Genomic DNA, 17,367 nt, shown 5'->3' with positions numbered 1-17,367 from the left:
CTTGCGAGCGAGAACGAAATCCGCATTTTTTTTCATTTCAACCGGCAAGTGCTCATCCAATTTAGGTTTATGAAGTTGTATACTCGTGTTAATTTTAATTCAAACTCTTCACCAAAATCAAATCATAATCAAACTGTAATAGAACTCAGTAATAGAAGACGTAATTGAGTTGAAACCGTAAAAATGCCAGAATTCCAAAATGCAACCAATTCTGAACTGAAACAAAACTCGATTTGAAATCAAAACAAACCTGTGAAAAAGCTGCTCGAATCCAAACTCTAAACTGAGTTGAAACCTCCAAACTCGAACCAAAACGGTAATGATACACGAAGCATTCGACGGAGAGGACTCGCGAGGGTGGATAGAGAGAGATTCAGTGCAACCTTCATGTGGATGGAGGTGATTCACGACAAGAGAAGAGAGAGACAGAGCTTCAGATTGAAACACGAATATTTTTCTTTCTATATAAAATTTATAAATTTAAAATCCTATATATAATTTGATATTTTAACAATATTATTATTAGAGTAGTAGGATTACAACTTTATAATAATAATAATAATAATTAAAAATTGAACACGTATAATTTTCTATAACTCAAAATGTATAACTGATAATGAGATTAAATTTAAAATTTAGAAATAATTTTAAAATATATTAAAAGAGAAGTTAATAAAGTATATATAATATTCATTTCAGTAAGTTATTTTTTGAGCAGTTGATTATTTGGTCCAATATATGACACATAGTAGGTTCGATTCCTATTCTATAAATTTTATCAGATTTTTGTTTTCAATTTTTTTATATATTTTTTAATTTTATTATTCAAAATTATCATATCATTTATTAAAATATAAATTGAAGAATAACATTAAATTTTAAAAACTAGCTTTTATTAAACTTTAAAAAAATTACTATTATTTGTAGAAATCATTTAGATGTATTAAATTTTTGGGAAATATTAATTTAAGATGCTGTGTAGATTATTTGGTCCAATATGAGTTACATAATAGGTTCAATTCCAATATTAGAAATGTTTAAGTAATTAATAAAATTAAAAATGAAAATTTTCAACAATTATGAAATATATCAATTATTAAAAACTAAGATTGAAATTAAAATTAAAAATTAATTCAAATACATTATAAAATTAATTACTAACATAGAAAAAATAAGGATTAAAAATTAAAATTAAACTAAATAAAAAATTAGAAAAACAAAAAAATAATAATTCAATTAGATATTTGCAGCAAAATCCGCAGGAAAATTTCCTGCGGAATTACCTTCGGATTTTGTATTGTAGTTTGGTTTTGTTATGATAAACATCTGCAGTAAATTCCGCAGGAAAGTTTCCTGCGAAATTACCTGCGGATTTTATAGTGTAGTGAGTATTTTCTTTGAAACATAAATTCCGCAGAAAAATCTGCAGGTATTTCTGCGGAATTTTCTTCCAATTTTTTATCCGCAGAAAATTTTATTTTAGGATGAAATTCCCAGGAAATTCCGCAGGTAAATCGAGTATTTTTAATAGTGTTTTATATAATTAATTCATTAGATTTGTTTCATCAAACTTTTTAATTTTCTGAATTTTTTCTAATATCAGTTTTATTTTTTCTATGTAGGATCTTGTTGGTTATGGATAGTTATAGCATAATAAAGGAGGAAATTGCTTTGTCTTGTGTCTGCTTCAAGTCTATTAAATATCAACATAGAAATTGAAGGAAAAAAATTGAAAAGATTATAATCAAGAAATAGAAGACAAATTTGCCTCAGCTGTGGAGAAAGCATCAACATAACACAAATATGAACATATGTGGACTTTTGGACCAACATAAATTGTGTTATTTACTCTGTTATGTTAAATATTTTAATTTTAATAATTTTAAGAAATAACAAAAAAACAAGATATTTATTTTTTAAATTAAAAAGTAAGTAAAAATAATTCAATTTCCAAATTTTAGAATGGATATAAAAAGATCCTGATTTAAGAAGGGCCAAAATTTAACCTGGCCCAGTAATTATAAATCTGCAAATAAATAAAAAAATAAGTTAAATTTTAAATTTGGGCTTAAAAGGTTATATGGCCCAAACTCCATTTTTAACCGAATTAAAACGGTTTGCCTAACCGATCCGAACTAAACCGGATCCGACCAAACCGAAAGGCCCAACGGTTGGAAATTGGGTCTGGATAACTCACCCGAGGGTTGGTCCGATTCTGGGTTTTGGGCCCAAATCCGATCCGAACCGAACCGTTGTCCACCCCTAGTTGATGCTGCATGGTTCGATCTTTGCAGTTCTTAATTAGCTATTTTGATAAAAATGCCATTACCCATTGAACTATGTTTATAATTAGCTATTTTGATAAAGAGAAAAGCTATTTTTACACTAAATGATACATATACACCGGACTTTTTAATATATATACCTATTTATCATTTTTTTTAATAATATTATAGCTTACTTTGAAATATGTGCAGCACAAAATCAATTGATACATACGGTGTAATTACCATACGGTGTAAATATAGCAGAGATGTTTGATAAAATGTTAAAACTGGATTGAACTAAAATTCTGCATATATTACCGATTGAACTAAATAATTTCATTGTTAAATGTAATTTTTTATTATATATGTAATATTATTTTTATTAACCTTTTTGATTTTATTTTTTTAATATAAATTTTACTATCATATAATTATATAATTATTAGAGATTTGCTCATGTTTTATGTGAAAAAAATTGTTAAATTATATTTTATAATAATATATTTAAAATTTGGATATATTCTTATGAATATATGGATAATAAATTAAATTTATAAGTTTAAAGCAACTTGATTTAAGTTAGTCTAACCTAATACAATCTTTATAAGGTTATGTAAAATTGTAATTAATTCAACTTTTTTTCACACTATTACATCAATTGCAAAAAAATTTGACGGTTTATCAAAGAGTCACAAAACATCTAAACTATCTCTTTGTAATTATTACTAATAATTTCCATTTTTGTTATATGGAGAAAAGAAAAAAGCAGTAGACAAACTTAATTCAAATTATTTATGATTTTTTTTATTATTTACAAATTTAATATTATTCATAGGGAAATCTTTTGATTAATTATTCAATTTTTTAAGAGTCCATTTTTGTTATTTGCCCTGGACTTCCGAAAAGCCAGAACCTGCTCTGCCGCTTGTTGATTTTAAATAATACATAAACTAAAAAGCATATAAGCTTTTAATCAAAATGCTCTGAAATATTATAAACTTAATTAGAACGGTCTGTAATTCTCATAATCTTCATCATTGTTGCCTTCCTTTATGATTATATCTTTTACAATTATATCATTTCGCTCAAGTGTTGAATGGGCCTCTCTAAGTATTTCATTTTCCTCCATTTTTCCGTAGTTTTGAAGCTAAAGTGTTGGCCTTCAAATCCTTCAATATTTGTTTAGTTGATATAAGACTAGATTTCATTTGAGACAAAATAATCCAATTATGAACACATTGGAGATAGAGATCACCACTAGAAATACACGATTTACCTGTGGAATTTTCTGCGGAATTATTTCCGCAGATTTATCTGCGGATTTTCCTGGGAAACTATTAAATAAAATAAAGGGTTAATAGTAGTTTACCCCCCTGTAATATGAGCGTGTTTCGGTTTACCCCCCCACTATTGCCAAAGGCAGGTTTTGGCAACGTTTTTTTTGAAAAAACCGTTATCAAAAGGCAGGGAGGGGGGAAAAGCAAAATTCGCTAACATTACAGGGGGGTGAATTACTATTAACCCTAAAATAAATTTTCCTGAGGAAAATAAATCTGCAGGTAAATTCGCAGGAACACCTACGGATCTTGCTGCCGATTTCCTATAACTACATTAAGAAATCCGCAGGTAATTCCGCTGGAAAATTTGCTGCGGATTTTGCTGCGAAATATCGATTTTGACTAAAAACAACTACATTACTTAATCCGCAGGTAATTCCGCAGAAAATTACCTTCTTTCTTCTTTTAAAATAAAATGTTTTTTTTTCCAAAAATAATAGTAATAAAATGTTTTCTAAACATAATAGTAAATTCTTAATTTTTTTAAAAATTTAATAAAGCTATTTTTTTATGTAATTCTTCAATTCATATTTTAATAAATGGTATGATAATTTTGAAAAATTAAATTAAAAAATATATAGAAAAATTGAAAATAAAAATCTAATAAATTTTTTAGAATAGGAATCGAACTTACTATCTATCTTATATTGGATCAAATTATAAACCATTAGAAAATATTTCACTGAAACAAATATTATATATAATTTATTAATTTCTCTTTTAATATCATTTTTTCTTTTAATATGTTTTAAAATTATTTCTAAATTTCAAATTTAATCTTATTTATCAAATATACAAAAAAAATATACATTTTGTGTTATTGAAAATTATATTTGTTCAATTGTTAATTATTATAAAGTTTTAATTTTAGAAATCCTACTCTAATAATAATGATGTGTTTATATGAAATTATATTGGAACTCTTGTTAAAATATCAAATTTTATATAGGATTTTAAAATTATAAATTAGTTTTACTATTTTTGGTAGCTTAAATTTTGACTTTGTGTTGATTTTAAATTTATAAATTATTTTTACTATTTTTTGTTGGAATTAAATAATAGCTAATATTTTTTGTTAATATATTTTTTTGTTAAAATAAGTTTTGAGACATGTATTATTGGTGTTACAAATTACAAATTAAAATATATTAACATAGAGAATAGATAAAGGAAAACCTAATCGGGTGTTCCAATCTTAACCTCTGTTTCTCTCTCTCGCCGTCGTGAATCGCTCCGGGGTTTCCAGCCACCAGAATGCTCCTACATCTTCGTGAGTCCTCCGTCTCCGTCTCCGTCTATTCTCCATCGTGAGTCCTCTCCTTCGAATGCTCCTGCATCTTCGTGAATCATCTCCGTTAAGCGGTTCAGCAATATCGTGAATCATCGTTATCGATTGTGTCACATCCATTTCGTTCATCTCAATTCTAGGGTTGTTTCACTTTCTATTGCGCATTTTGTTACTCGGATTATAGTGTTAATACTTATTCTTCTTCCCTACTTCACTCCATTTTAACCCTGGGTTCTTTGTTTCAGAGTTGATAAATAGTAGATTCGATGTTGATGGTGATGAGGTTATCTAGACGAAACAGAGGACAGAAGGAAAAGATGATTGAAGACTTGATCCTTACATAATCCAATTCTGAGATCACAAGAGGTAAATAAAACCTAATATTTTCAAAAGTTTATTATAATCTATATGGAAACTCATTTCCAAAGTTTATTATATTCGGTATATAAATTCGTGAAACATAACTTTTATTGTTGTTTATCCTATCTCTTTATATGAAACTTTTAGATTGTCACTTCCAATTTTCAAGAGACTGGATAGAGTGATATTTTCTATTAATTTGGTTCATGAAATGTGTTGATATGGTTATCTTATGTTTGTTAATTGCCTTCCAGTTTCAGCAATGCAGGTTATTTATCAGGGATTAGTTGTTGATAGGTAACATACTATGAAGCCCAGACACGGACACGGGACACGACACGGATACGGACAGGGGGACTCCGCTAATGTAGAAAACATAGGACACGGATACGGCTATATATATATAAATTATATATATAATATAATAATGTAATGTATGGGCACAATTTTTAAAAAAGAGTTTAAAATGAGAAGCAAAAATTATATTTATTTAAACTTAGTACTTTCAATAAAAAAAAGACATGAATCCCCCAAAACAAAATAATATAAATCATATCATAGTCACTATATATTATTGATAAAACCAGCCTCTAAGCCGGGCTCATCCAAAGACAAGTTAGCAACTTCAAGAAATCCACTGTCGTCTAATGATCCAAACTCATCTCCAGCGACATCCCACATTTTAGTTTCCTCTTGATGATATTGGGGAGTGTTCCTTGATAGAAGTCGAAGGTTACTATGCACAAATACTAAAGCTTCTGCTCGATGTGGTGCCATCTTGTTTCTTTTCAAAGAATGGATAAATGAATATGTGCTCCAATTTCTTTCACAACATGATGATGAACAAGGTTGTGCAAGTAGCTTAAGCGCAACCTTTTGAAGTAATGGAGCTCGAGCACCATGAACCAACCACCATGTTTTTGGATCCATTTTATCTCTATCAACAATGGCATCGAGATTGCCAAAACCTTCTCTTCCATCAGAGAAGTTTGCAAACTCTATATTCACTGTCCTCCTTTCATCTGCATCAGGAAACACCCTTCTAAAACATTTTTCTCTTTCATCAGTAAGCTCAATGTCTTGATGTGGAGGGACTCTATTAGGATCTTCACTTAGCCATTCTATACTATAATACCTACGATAAAAAATATATCTATAAATTTATGTAATCCAAAAGAAGATGCAAGTTAAGAACTATCAATTTAAAACTTAATAACCTTGGATTTAAAGAATGAGCTAGGCAATGGAGAGGTGTGCTACTCTTAGTCCAGCGGTCAATTAATATAGCATGGACTACCTGATGAAAGGTTGAAATTTCAGCATTTGATATTCCTTCATGCGTATATATGGCCTTCTTGACATCTTCAATCATTGAATCCCACATTTCATAAACTAGATGAAGACATGCAGCTTCCGTGTCGGTTCTTCTAAGAACATCATAAATAGGATTAGTGAAAGAAAGTATATAGTCGACTTTTTCCCACCAATTATCATCCAACAAGGTATCCTTCACAAATTGTGCCTTTTGAACATCATCATCCTTGTAAGAAGACCATTGCTCACTAATCACCATTTGTTGGAGTCCCGTCTTCAAAAGCTTAAATCTCCTAAGCATTACAATAGTGGATGCAAATCTTGTTGAAGCAACCGAAAGCAACTTTAATGGACTAAATGAAGTGAAAATTGACAATCTCATAGAGTGACCCATGACAAAGTTCTTGATAAACATTGCATCATCCGCAACTCTGGTGATCCAGGAACACTCTTTATAAACAATACTATTTTTTTCAGTATCCTTGGCTGCACATATGTTCTTCAAAGCAAGATTTAATGTATGCACAACACATGGGGTCCAGTAAATAGAAGGAAACTCAGCCTCGATAATTAAACCCGCTGCCTTACAAACAGGTGCATTATTCGTCACTACCTGCACAACATTTGAAGGTCCAACTTCCATAATTACATCTCTGATGCATTTAGCAATGAATTCTCTATCTTTTACCTCATTAAAGCAATTTACCGCTTTTAGAAACATAGGTCCACTCTATGTGACAACCATGAAATTAATAAGAGGTCTTCTCTGTGGATCACTCCATCCATCACTAACAATAGTCACACCCTTTTGATTCCATGTACTTTTTATCGGCTGCAACAAGTTTTCCACATGGTTCCGCTCATTTTGAAGTAATGTAGTCCTTAGTTTGTTATAAGTTGGGGGTTGATAACCAGGTATAGAATTGTTGGCAGCATAAGAAAAAGCCTCCCTAAAGTGAGGATTTCTTGCTAAATGAAATGGTAGCCCTGCAGAATAGAACATCCTAGCAATTCTATAATCCAGTGCTTCTCTAGATTGCAGATTAAAGGCAGCTTCTAGTGTTGATGTCTTTCTCTTTTTTGGTTCAACAGTGATATTTAGGGTGGAAGAATCTTGGGGTGCACTAGAAATTGGAGGCAAAGAGACTAGTTTTGTTTTTAGCCTTTCCATCTTCAATGTATATTCATTGTCCATCCTGGTTAAATCTAAAAGTTTGTCGGTTGTTACTTGTTTACAAACTTTTCCGCCTTGTCCCGATATCTTCAACAAGTGTGCTCTCACTCTAGTATAAAACCCACTAAAAGTTATCTTACAAAGATGACATTGAATTTCACTGTTTCCACCTCCGGCACTCGCTTTTTTAATCTTTGTAACATACTTCCATAAAGGTTTGATGGAATCATCTTGTTCTTTTGCTTGAGCTTGACTAGAATTAGAAGAACTCATCTATAATAAACAATATAAAAATAAAACCTTAAATAAAATAGTAAATATTATTAGAAAAACTTTATACTATTGAAAAAAAAGTAAAACTTTATTCAATCTAATGTAAAACTTTTTCAACGGTGAAAAAAAACAGTAAATATTATTAGAAAAACCATTCATACTATTGATATCGAATACTTCAAACATTATTGTATTAGGATTAGGAAAAATACATACCGGCGTGAGACGGCGAAGATGAAAATAATAGGAGAGAATATAACAAAACCTTGTGGCTTGTGGAAATAGAAACCGTGGAATAAAAAAAACCCTAATTGTGTTATTTTTATAGTGGAGAAGTGAAATATAAAAAGGTAAAAAAACCTATTAGTTTTATAAACAATAAAAATTTAATAATTATTGGGTTGGGCTTTTTTTGTTTTTTTTTTAAAATAATTTTTTTAAATTGGTGTGTCCTTTTTTTGAAACAAGGTGTCGTATACGTGTCCGCTGCAATTAATTTTTTTTCGTTGGACACCGCAAAAACGTGTCAGATACGTGTCGTACGAGTATCCGTGTCCGACACGGCGACACGCCTTCCGAATGGCGTGTCGGCGCTTCATAGCTATGTAAGCATTTGTTCCTAATAACTTTGTAGCAATTTTTATAGTAACTTGTTCTACGATTTGCCTTATATAAATTTAACTATTTTAAATAAAAAATTTATCATGGTTATTGTAGTATATACGTTATAATGTTTCAAGAATTTATTAATTTTTTTTAATTTGATAATAAAGTACCTGCGGATTTACCTGCGAAATATTTCCTGCGGATTTTCCTGTGGAATTATCTGCGAAATTTTTTGCCAAAAAGATTACCCACGAAGGTTTTAGATGGGGACAAAATACCGCAGGAAAATCCACAGGTAACGTGTTTCTTGCGGAAATTTAACTAAAATCCGTAGGTAAATCCGCAGAAAATTTGTGTATTTTTTGTAGTGGAAGTTATGACATAATTGTACCATTTAAATACTTTAGCCTTTTTCATATTCTCGATGCTTTCCAATGTAGTTGCTAATACATATTCAAACTCTTGAAAATCTTAACTATTAAACTAGTCTGTACTGACAAATATTGGTAATGCACCTCATAACTAAGGGTAAAGGCTTCCATGGACAATCATTGTCAGTAACACATGGAATGGAATCTGCATTGTCAAATAAATAAAAAGGAATGTTACTAAAAGGTGATCTAACTATATCATATTTTGTATAAGATAAATTATAAAATTCCAAAAAAATGCGAAAAACGAGATATCACCTTTTATTACAACAAGAAGTAGAGGAAGAAGGATGATACAAGCATGTTGAGCCATATGTTTTCCCCTTAGCATGTAATAAATGGGAATTTTACTGTGTTTTATAAGTAAAATTTGCATGCTCTGTCCACTTCATTTTAATAGCTTTTGACACTTTCAAGAAGTCATGTAATGTTATAGTTCTCCAACAAACCTTTTGTGTTTATTTATCTCACATAAAACGCTTGAAGATCTGAATTTTTTTTTTTTATTAAACTTCATTATATGACCTTTCGTAATATATAATGAGAATTCAAAATAGAAACAATAGTAAATTATAATCCTATAATTTAATGGCGGGGCCAAGAATTTTGAACAGTTTGGACAAAAAATTTAACCGCAAGTTACATGTGACTTAATATATAAATAGTCCTAAAGTGTGCTAGAGATGAAATCTAACCAATACTGTGCTAAATAACATTAGGAGGTAAATGTCCTCTCTGAGACCTCTTTACGATGAATTCAAATAATATCAACATCTGTTTTAATTTTCACACACTATTTTTACTAATTTTGCCTCTAATTTTATCTAAAAATCAGCTATTAAGTTGGGGGTATACAAAGAAAATAAGAGTTGAGCCCGGGCGTGTGTCCGGGCTAGCTGGGCCATAGAACCGCCCCTGCTATAATTTCTTCCCACAAAATTTTCCGCCAAAATTTATAACAAATTATAATTGATTAAAAATAAAAAAAATAAATACCACTAATTAGTGAATTATAAATTAATTAATTAAACCACATTAACTCATTAAAATTTCATATTATTATTTTTATTAATTAATTAAAAAACTAAAAATTGGACACTTCACATATATTTCCACCATTAATTAATTGATTAATTAATTAATGAAAATTAGGAACTCCACACATGTTTTCAAGATTTCATTAATAAACTAAATAAAAATTAAAAAAAAAGTTAAATAGTATTGTCCCACATCTCTAATTAATTAATTGAATAAAAAAATTTAAACAAATTAAATTGGACAAGTTTCCATTTAATAGATTCAATACAAAATTAAAATAAATAATAATAATAATAATAATAATAATAATAATAATAATAATTAATTAAATAAAATATATAAATAACTAAATTTAAAATTGTTTTCTATAACTCCAATCAACTACCAATCCACTACGACACTAATGAAGAATAAAAAAACTAACACATTAATGGACTTTGGACTATTTTACTTTTTTAACGTATTTTATTTTTTCTTACAATTAATTTTTGTTTTTGTTTTAAGGAGCGCCGATAGGAGGTGCAATTAAATATTTTAATTAGTATTATAATTATGTTAGTTGTATTTTATTTTGAATGTTGTTGAATTGAGTTTTTATTAGTATTTAGTATTTAGGCTTTTAAGTTTATTATTCATTAAGAGTATTATATAATGTAGTCTCATAGAGACATTTGGGAGGAATGAATGAAATCAAATGTTATTTTTTATCTCTATTTTTCTCAGCTTATTTTTAATGTCTTTTTCTCTTTTGTTGTTGAACCCTAACTTCATTGTTTGATAGGAATCTTCCTATCAATTGGTGCTTTGATTTTCATTCTCAATTCCGCTTAGATTCATGACAATATTATTGTTTGATGGGAAAGAAGATGTCTATTGGTGGATTCTTTGTTTGGAGAAATTTTTCAAGGAGCATGAAACACCCAAGTCATTGAAGGTTTTAAAAGTTGTTGGGGCATTGAGAGGCTCAACTTTCAAATGGTGGATATGGTGGTCTCGTGTTCATCGCAGATATAGTTGGGATAAATTTACAACAACACTATTATGGCGTTTCAAGCCGGAGTGGAGACCCATTTTACCGCTGGATGATGAAGAAGAGGAACCGTCATATGAATCAACAGAGTGCTTTTATGATTCTGTTAAGGAGAATGAGGAAGATGAACTGAATGAAGAGTCGTCATACTTCTCGGAGCAAAGTGATGCGGAAGACGGAGATTTCTCAAATTTTGTTGAGGATGAAAAGGAAGATCTGAAATCATTGAAATCACTAATATCCATAGAAGAAACCTCCTTCCATGAAGATATGTTTCTCGAATCCATTCCTGCAGTTGAGGGTGACCATAGGGCTTTGAATCCTTCAACTCTTGTTGAAAAAAAATTAGTATCAGTAACAACTCATTCTGGAGATTTTCGAGATGATGCACGTCTCATTACCCACCAGAACCCTCAGACACCTCAATGAATCCCATTTTAACATCACCGATCAACCCAAAATCACCACCTCTGAAGTTGCTGTCACTATCGTCGCCACGACACTCTCCACCCCCACCTCCCGCATCTTATGAATCCATAGAGTCCATTAAAGAAAAATTCATAAAACCAGCTCCTATAAGTTTTGCATCTTTATCGACTTCCATGGTCGTACCTTGTACCAATAATGGATGTTTTCACGAATCCGTTTACAGAATTCCACCAAAACCTCCTGATTCAATTCCAAATATGAAATTATGTGGATTCACCATTTCTCCACTGCCAACCTCTAATACCACTATTAAACTCGTGTCAGTTTTGGATCCTTCATCATTGCCCATTCCGAAAAAGAAGAAGATTCATTCTCCTTCTTGGGATTCATTTCCATAATATTCAAAAATCATAGATTTTGAATCTTCAATACCTCTCATGGCCGAGATTCAACTCAACGATGGTGTGTTTCATCCTGATGCTGATTTTGAGATTCCGCCGAAACCACCAGATCAAATTGTTGTTGGGTTTTTGTATTGTGGATAAAGTGAATTCCAAAGGTACATCAAGAATTTGTTCTCAATTGTCGCCCTCCACCTGTTTGTTAAATTGCCTTCATCTGTTTCGGAAAGTCATGAGTTTCTGAGAAACTACTCAGGAAACCTTTCGCTGCCCTCTCTCCAAACTCTTAGTCAATTCATAATGCATAAAGAAAACAAAGTTGATGTGAGAAGACTATTCATTGGAGCAGGATGCAACAGAATAGTCAACAATGTTTCTTGGGGTGCTTCCAGTTTAGTCTCTTTTGGTGCTCAAAACACAGTTGCCATTTTCTCCTCTAAGAGTGCTAAAATTTTAACCACTCCTCCTGGTCACAAAGCAATTGTAAATTGCACTCATTGGCTTCCAACAAGTAAATTCCTATTTAAAGCCAAAGAATATGAGCAACATCATTTGTTATCTAGAGATGCAGTTGATGCAATTATTATCTGGGAGTTGTTCCTTGCTGATAAGAAGTGGAGGCAGCTGTCACAAGTACCACAATCACACAAGAACGAGGTAACATATGTTAATGAAATTATGGTTTCTCAAATTGAGCCAATGTTTGCATCTACTTCTTCAAATAGTAGTGTTTGTGTATAGGAACTTGTGTTTCCACTGACAAGCAGTGTTGATTGTAAATTATCATGCTTGGAGTCTCTCTTTGTCGGTTCAAAATCTAAGGTAGCCCTATCCATGGCAGAAATGGAGGAATTTCCTGGATTCATTTCTTATGTCACCCAATCTAATTTTGAAGCACAATCTAGAAGTATCTTTTTGTTCCCATGGGGTGAGTCAACAATTGCTTTGGTGGATGAATTAAGTTTGGAAGATTATCTTTCCCTTCTTAATCCTGTTTGCATCTCACTTGCAACTCATGAAATGAGGAAGGTTGCAAAAATGTTAATGTTTGTATTGAATCTTAGAAGAGACAAAGAGGCATCATGGTCTTTAATTGGTGTTGTTGTTAATGTCTTTCATTTCATTCCGTTTAATTATGCGAGCAAGACACAATCTATTATGAAAACTAGAATGTGGAGAAGAGGAGTTAAATTTGAGGGTGGCATTGCAAATTTCATTGAAACTAAACGGTTATCGGATATTAGACTCTCAATCTTTCTTTCTCAAAAAGCAAACAGAGATTATTGTCAGATGTTGGAAAGATTAATGAGTTCTTTTGTGGAGGATAAGGTGGTAGTTACTATATTTTGGCCAATTCAAGGGGTGTATCAAGAGAGTTTTGAACATTGCATTGAAGAAGTATGTTTTGGAACATATGCAAAAACATATGGTGAGTGATGCTGTCAATTTTCATTCAAAAATACTCTAAAACATGTTGTACATGTTTGCTTGTTTTTGGCGAGTGGTGCTATCAATTTTCAGTCAAAAGATTATCAAACAAGTGCAGAACTTTTTGAAAAATCAATGCTATATATTCCACATGCCACAAAAAGCATAAGACTTACAGCCAAAGAATATTGTGCTTTTCTTAAGTGCAAAATTTATCTCCAAAAGAAAGGCCAAGGTGCTATTACTCAAATTGAAAGCTATTTTGGTAAATGTTTATCTCAAGTGTTTCTAAGCTTGAAGTGTAGGAATGTTACATGTCAAAGTCAGTTGCTTGTCGATGAATGTGATTACAATGGCAACAATATTAGTGGTTGTATTTTATTTGTTATGATTGTTTCGTTTAAGCAATGGGATCCGAGAGTAATTTTAGAACCTTGAGGACAAGGTTTAATGTGAACCGGGCGGTAATGATAGGAGGTGCAATTAGATATTTTAATTAGTATTATAATTATGTTAGTTGTATTTTATTTTGAATGTTGTTTGAATTGGGCTTTTATTAGTATTTAGGCCTTTAAGTTTATTATCCATTAAGAGTATTATATAATGTAGTCTCATAGAGACATTTGGGAGGAATGAATGAAATCAAAAGTTATTTTTTCTCTCTATTTTTCTTAGCTTATTTTTAATGTCTTTTTCTCTTTTGTTGTTGAACCCTAACTTCATTGTTTGATAGGAATCTTCCTATCAAGCACCGATAATCGATTCTTAATTTTTGATATTACTAATTTGTTTCAAAGAGCATCAATAATTGATTCTTAGTTTTTGATATTACTAATCTAATCAATATATTTTTTAGTTTCTATTATCTTTGAATTTGATTTTAATTTTGTTCACTTTCCATTTGTGATTGTTTACCTTCTATTTCATTATTAATTTTTGTTTTCGTCAAAATTTTTGTTTTTGTTTTAAGAAGACATCAATAATGAATTCTTAGTTTTTGATATTACTAATCTAATCAATATATTTGTTTAACTTCTGTTATCATCGTTGGCTTTTAAAAATTGCTATTAAAACCTATTCATAAAGCGTGTGTTTTAGCGCAAAATTTAGCTACAATAGTGCTTTTATATGAATCGTTGTTAAAGAATAGGATTTTAATAGTGCTAAAAGAGCTATTATAGTTAGCCAAACTGTTAGAAAGTATAGGATAAGTATTTTTAGTATCGTCTCCTCAGGGATTGATGCGATATTATCGCCGTTCTACAACTTAGTGTATTTTGAGTTAAGGTTTTGGATGTTTTTAGTGTCATGAAAGATAAATAGCATGAAAAGAAATTAAAGACAATAACTTGGGGTTTGAAAACGGTTTGGTAAAACTGTGTCAAGATTAGTGTTCATTAGTTTGTTTCATATGTACTCTAATGATTATATATATGAACCTATTCATGATTAATACAATCACGTATCCTCTCGATACCGTTTATCTCTAAAGCAATATCGTGATTATTATCATATTCACCGTCAGATGATCTCTCATGCCGACAATCAACATGATAATCTTAAAAGCTTGATACTTGTGAATATCAACTCACAAATCTATCTCTAGAGTTTGTTTATTGATAGATGAATATCTTTTAGGTCTAGCTTTGAAACATATCTCTCAATAATGATCCAAAACAACAAATGAAACATAAATAACAAGATATTCACCATGTATTAATCATTAGCTAAGTTCATACATAATAGATCAAAGAAAATACATATTTACAAACTAACTACCTCTAATCTTGACACAAGATGAAACTTAGCCCTCCATATCCATGGAAGCTTCAACAACAAGCAACAAACCAAGATTTAGTGACATCAAACTCAAGAAGATCAAAGAAAGATGTTTGGAAATCTTGATTTTCTCTTAAGAAAAATGGTTTTCTCTTCTTCTCTTGCCCTAACTTTTCTTCCAAGTGTGTGTTATGATGATAACTATGCTAACCACTCTTAATCATCAATTTTATGTGGCTAAGAACAAAAGTTGAAAAAGTAGGTCCGCTGAGCGGAGCAGGTCCGCTGAGCGGAGCAGTAAAAATATCTACTTTGTCTTCAAGGTCCGCTGAGCGGAGGGGGTCCGCTGAGCGGAGCTCACTTTGTTGCTCGTCCCTGCCCATGTCCGCTTCAGCTCCGCTGAGCGGACTTGCTGGTGGAAAATCTCTGCCTGGGTCCGCTTGGACTCCGCTGAGCGGACCTCCTTGCACAAATCTTCTTCTTTTTGCATTCCACCCTCCTTGCAAGCTTGTTTTGATCACTCTTCTCATTCCATCTTGCCCAAAAGTTGTTAAGACCTAAAGAAAACATAAGAAGAGTTAATAAACTAACTTAATTTAGAAAATAAACACAAAGTTATTTATTTACATACTATTATATCAAAAGGTGATCAAATTTGACACAAGAGTTTAAGAAATACCACAAAACTTATATACAAAATATGCACAAATGAGATTCTAACAACTCTCCCCAACTTTGATCTTTGTTTGTCCTCGAACAAAGCTAGCTCAAAAACATACATCATCAAATCACATAAGGTTAGTAACATCAATTGAATGGTTCAAACTTGAGTTACATACCTACAAGATAAGTCTTCCTTGCTTGTACAAGATTCTAACATGACTATGAACCACTTTCTGAACACAAACTTTCAACACAATTGCATTAAAGAGATAATGTTCATGAATGAATCACCTAGGCTTCACTTCACAAAATAATTGAAGGACAATTGCCATGATAGCAAAAGGGACAAATCAAACTCACTAGCAATAATGCACATCCAAAACAATTCATATATTCATCTGTACTATGCACACGAGACAATAGAGACAAAGATCACTGAGGACTTCATTCGGTTGTAACTTGGCCTGGGTTCCGAACAAGTGATATTATATGTACACGGCCATTGAAACAAAAAGGGTGAATGATCATGGAAAGCATTATTTATGTACAACACTACTAATATGTTACCCTTTTGTTTTTCACCATACAATGCATTCTTTCCTTTTCTTTAAATCATAAAATTTTTCTCTTTTATCATATGCTCATTCTTTCTCAAAATTTTTTTTTATTGATTTTCCTTTTTCAAAGAATGCATTGCACCACCATTTTCTTTCTTTTCTTTATCTTTAAGAAACATCTCTCCCCAACTTTAAACATTTCTATCTATAAAGACATCAATGCTTTCCATTCAAGGTTCAAGTACTATTGGGTTAAGCGTTTGCCAATGAAATTGTCAAGTGAATCACTTCTCTTTATCAAAATTCATTGTGTTTTCCTTTGAGTCACTTGACAAAACAAAAATTTAGGCTCAAAATTGGTTACAAAAGATCACACACTCACGGGCGGGTAGCCTTGATTAGGGTGGTTTTTCTCATACTACTCAAAAAATTTGCCTCGATCCCTTCTAAGCTCTAATGTCTCATACAAAGCAAGATTAAACATGAATCATTTGAGTTAACATCAATCACTAGAACACTATTATTTTTGTACACAATGGAAGTCCACTCACTTATCTAGTTTTGTCCTAATTTTGATTCAAACACAAACAAAATTTCTAGAATGCAATGTGATAAAAACTTTGTGTAAAGCCCTTAGTTCATAGTCACCTTATAATCTACAAAGCAACAAAATACTTACCTTGGTATGAACATCATCAAGAATATCATCATCACCATCCAAATTTTTGATGTTGACACACCTTATCACTTTTTCTTCTTTAGAGCATCACTTCTATTCCAAGACAAACACAAAAAATTATATACACCTTAACATATAATATATGTACACTATTCTACTACTAAAACACAATATTATAACAACAAAGGCATAAATTGCCCACACAAACACACATTACTTAAACAAAATACTTAATCAACAAAGACATAAGTTGCCTACAAAATATGTTCGGGTGGCACCCACGGCCACCAAAGTACATCAAACCTCATCCTCA

The 17,367-nt window shown here is 31.1% G+C and overlaps 1 protein-coding gene across 3 annotated transcripts; it reads right to left on the bottom strand.

The window, feature by feature from the left end:
• Window positions 1-17: 17 nt before the first annotated feature.
• Window positions 18-9,466, bottom strand: LOC131601743 (uncharacterized). Of its 3 annotated transcripts, none has more exons than XM_058873622.1 (4): window positions 9,309-9,466; window positions 9,011-9,195; window positions 6,470-8,013; window positions 5,713-6,387 (listed from the first exon to the last, which is right to left on the bottom strand). In XM_058873622.1, the coding sequence occupies exons 3-4, from the start codon at window positions 7,285-7,287 to the stop codon at window positions 5,817-5,819; spliced, it is 1,389 nt and encodes a 462-aa protein (XP_058729605.1). In that variant the 5' UTR covers window positions 7,288-8,013; window positions 9,011-9,195; window positions 9,309-9,466; the 3' UTR covers window positions 5,713-5,816. The 3 variants fall into 3 exon arrangements, 2 of the variants coding, with proteins under 2 accessions (XP_058729605.1, XP_058729606.1); XM_058873623.1 differs by having other exon boundaries at window positions 9,135-9,195; XR_009283806.1 differs by lacking the exons at window positions 5,713-6,387; window positions 6,470-8,013 and adding an exon at window positions 18-383.
• Window positions 9,467-17,367: the final 7,901 nt, after the last annotated feature.

Source organism: Vicia villosa, linkage group LG5 (genome assembly GCF_029867415.1).
Source record: "Vicia villosa cultivar HV-30 ecotype Madison, WI linkage group LG5, Vvil1.0, whole genome shotgun sequence".
NCBI classification, from domain to species: domain Eukaryota; kingdom Viridiplantae; phylum Streptophyta; class Magnoliopsida; order Fabales; family Fabaceae; genus Vicia; species Vicia villosa.
The sequence above is the reverse complement of the archived record's forward strand: the minus strand, read 5'-3'. Positions and strand labels throughout refer to the sequence as shown.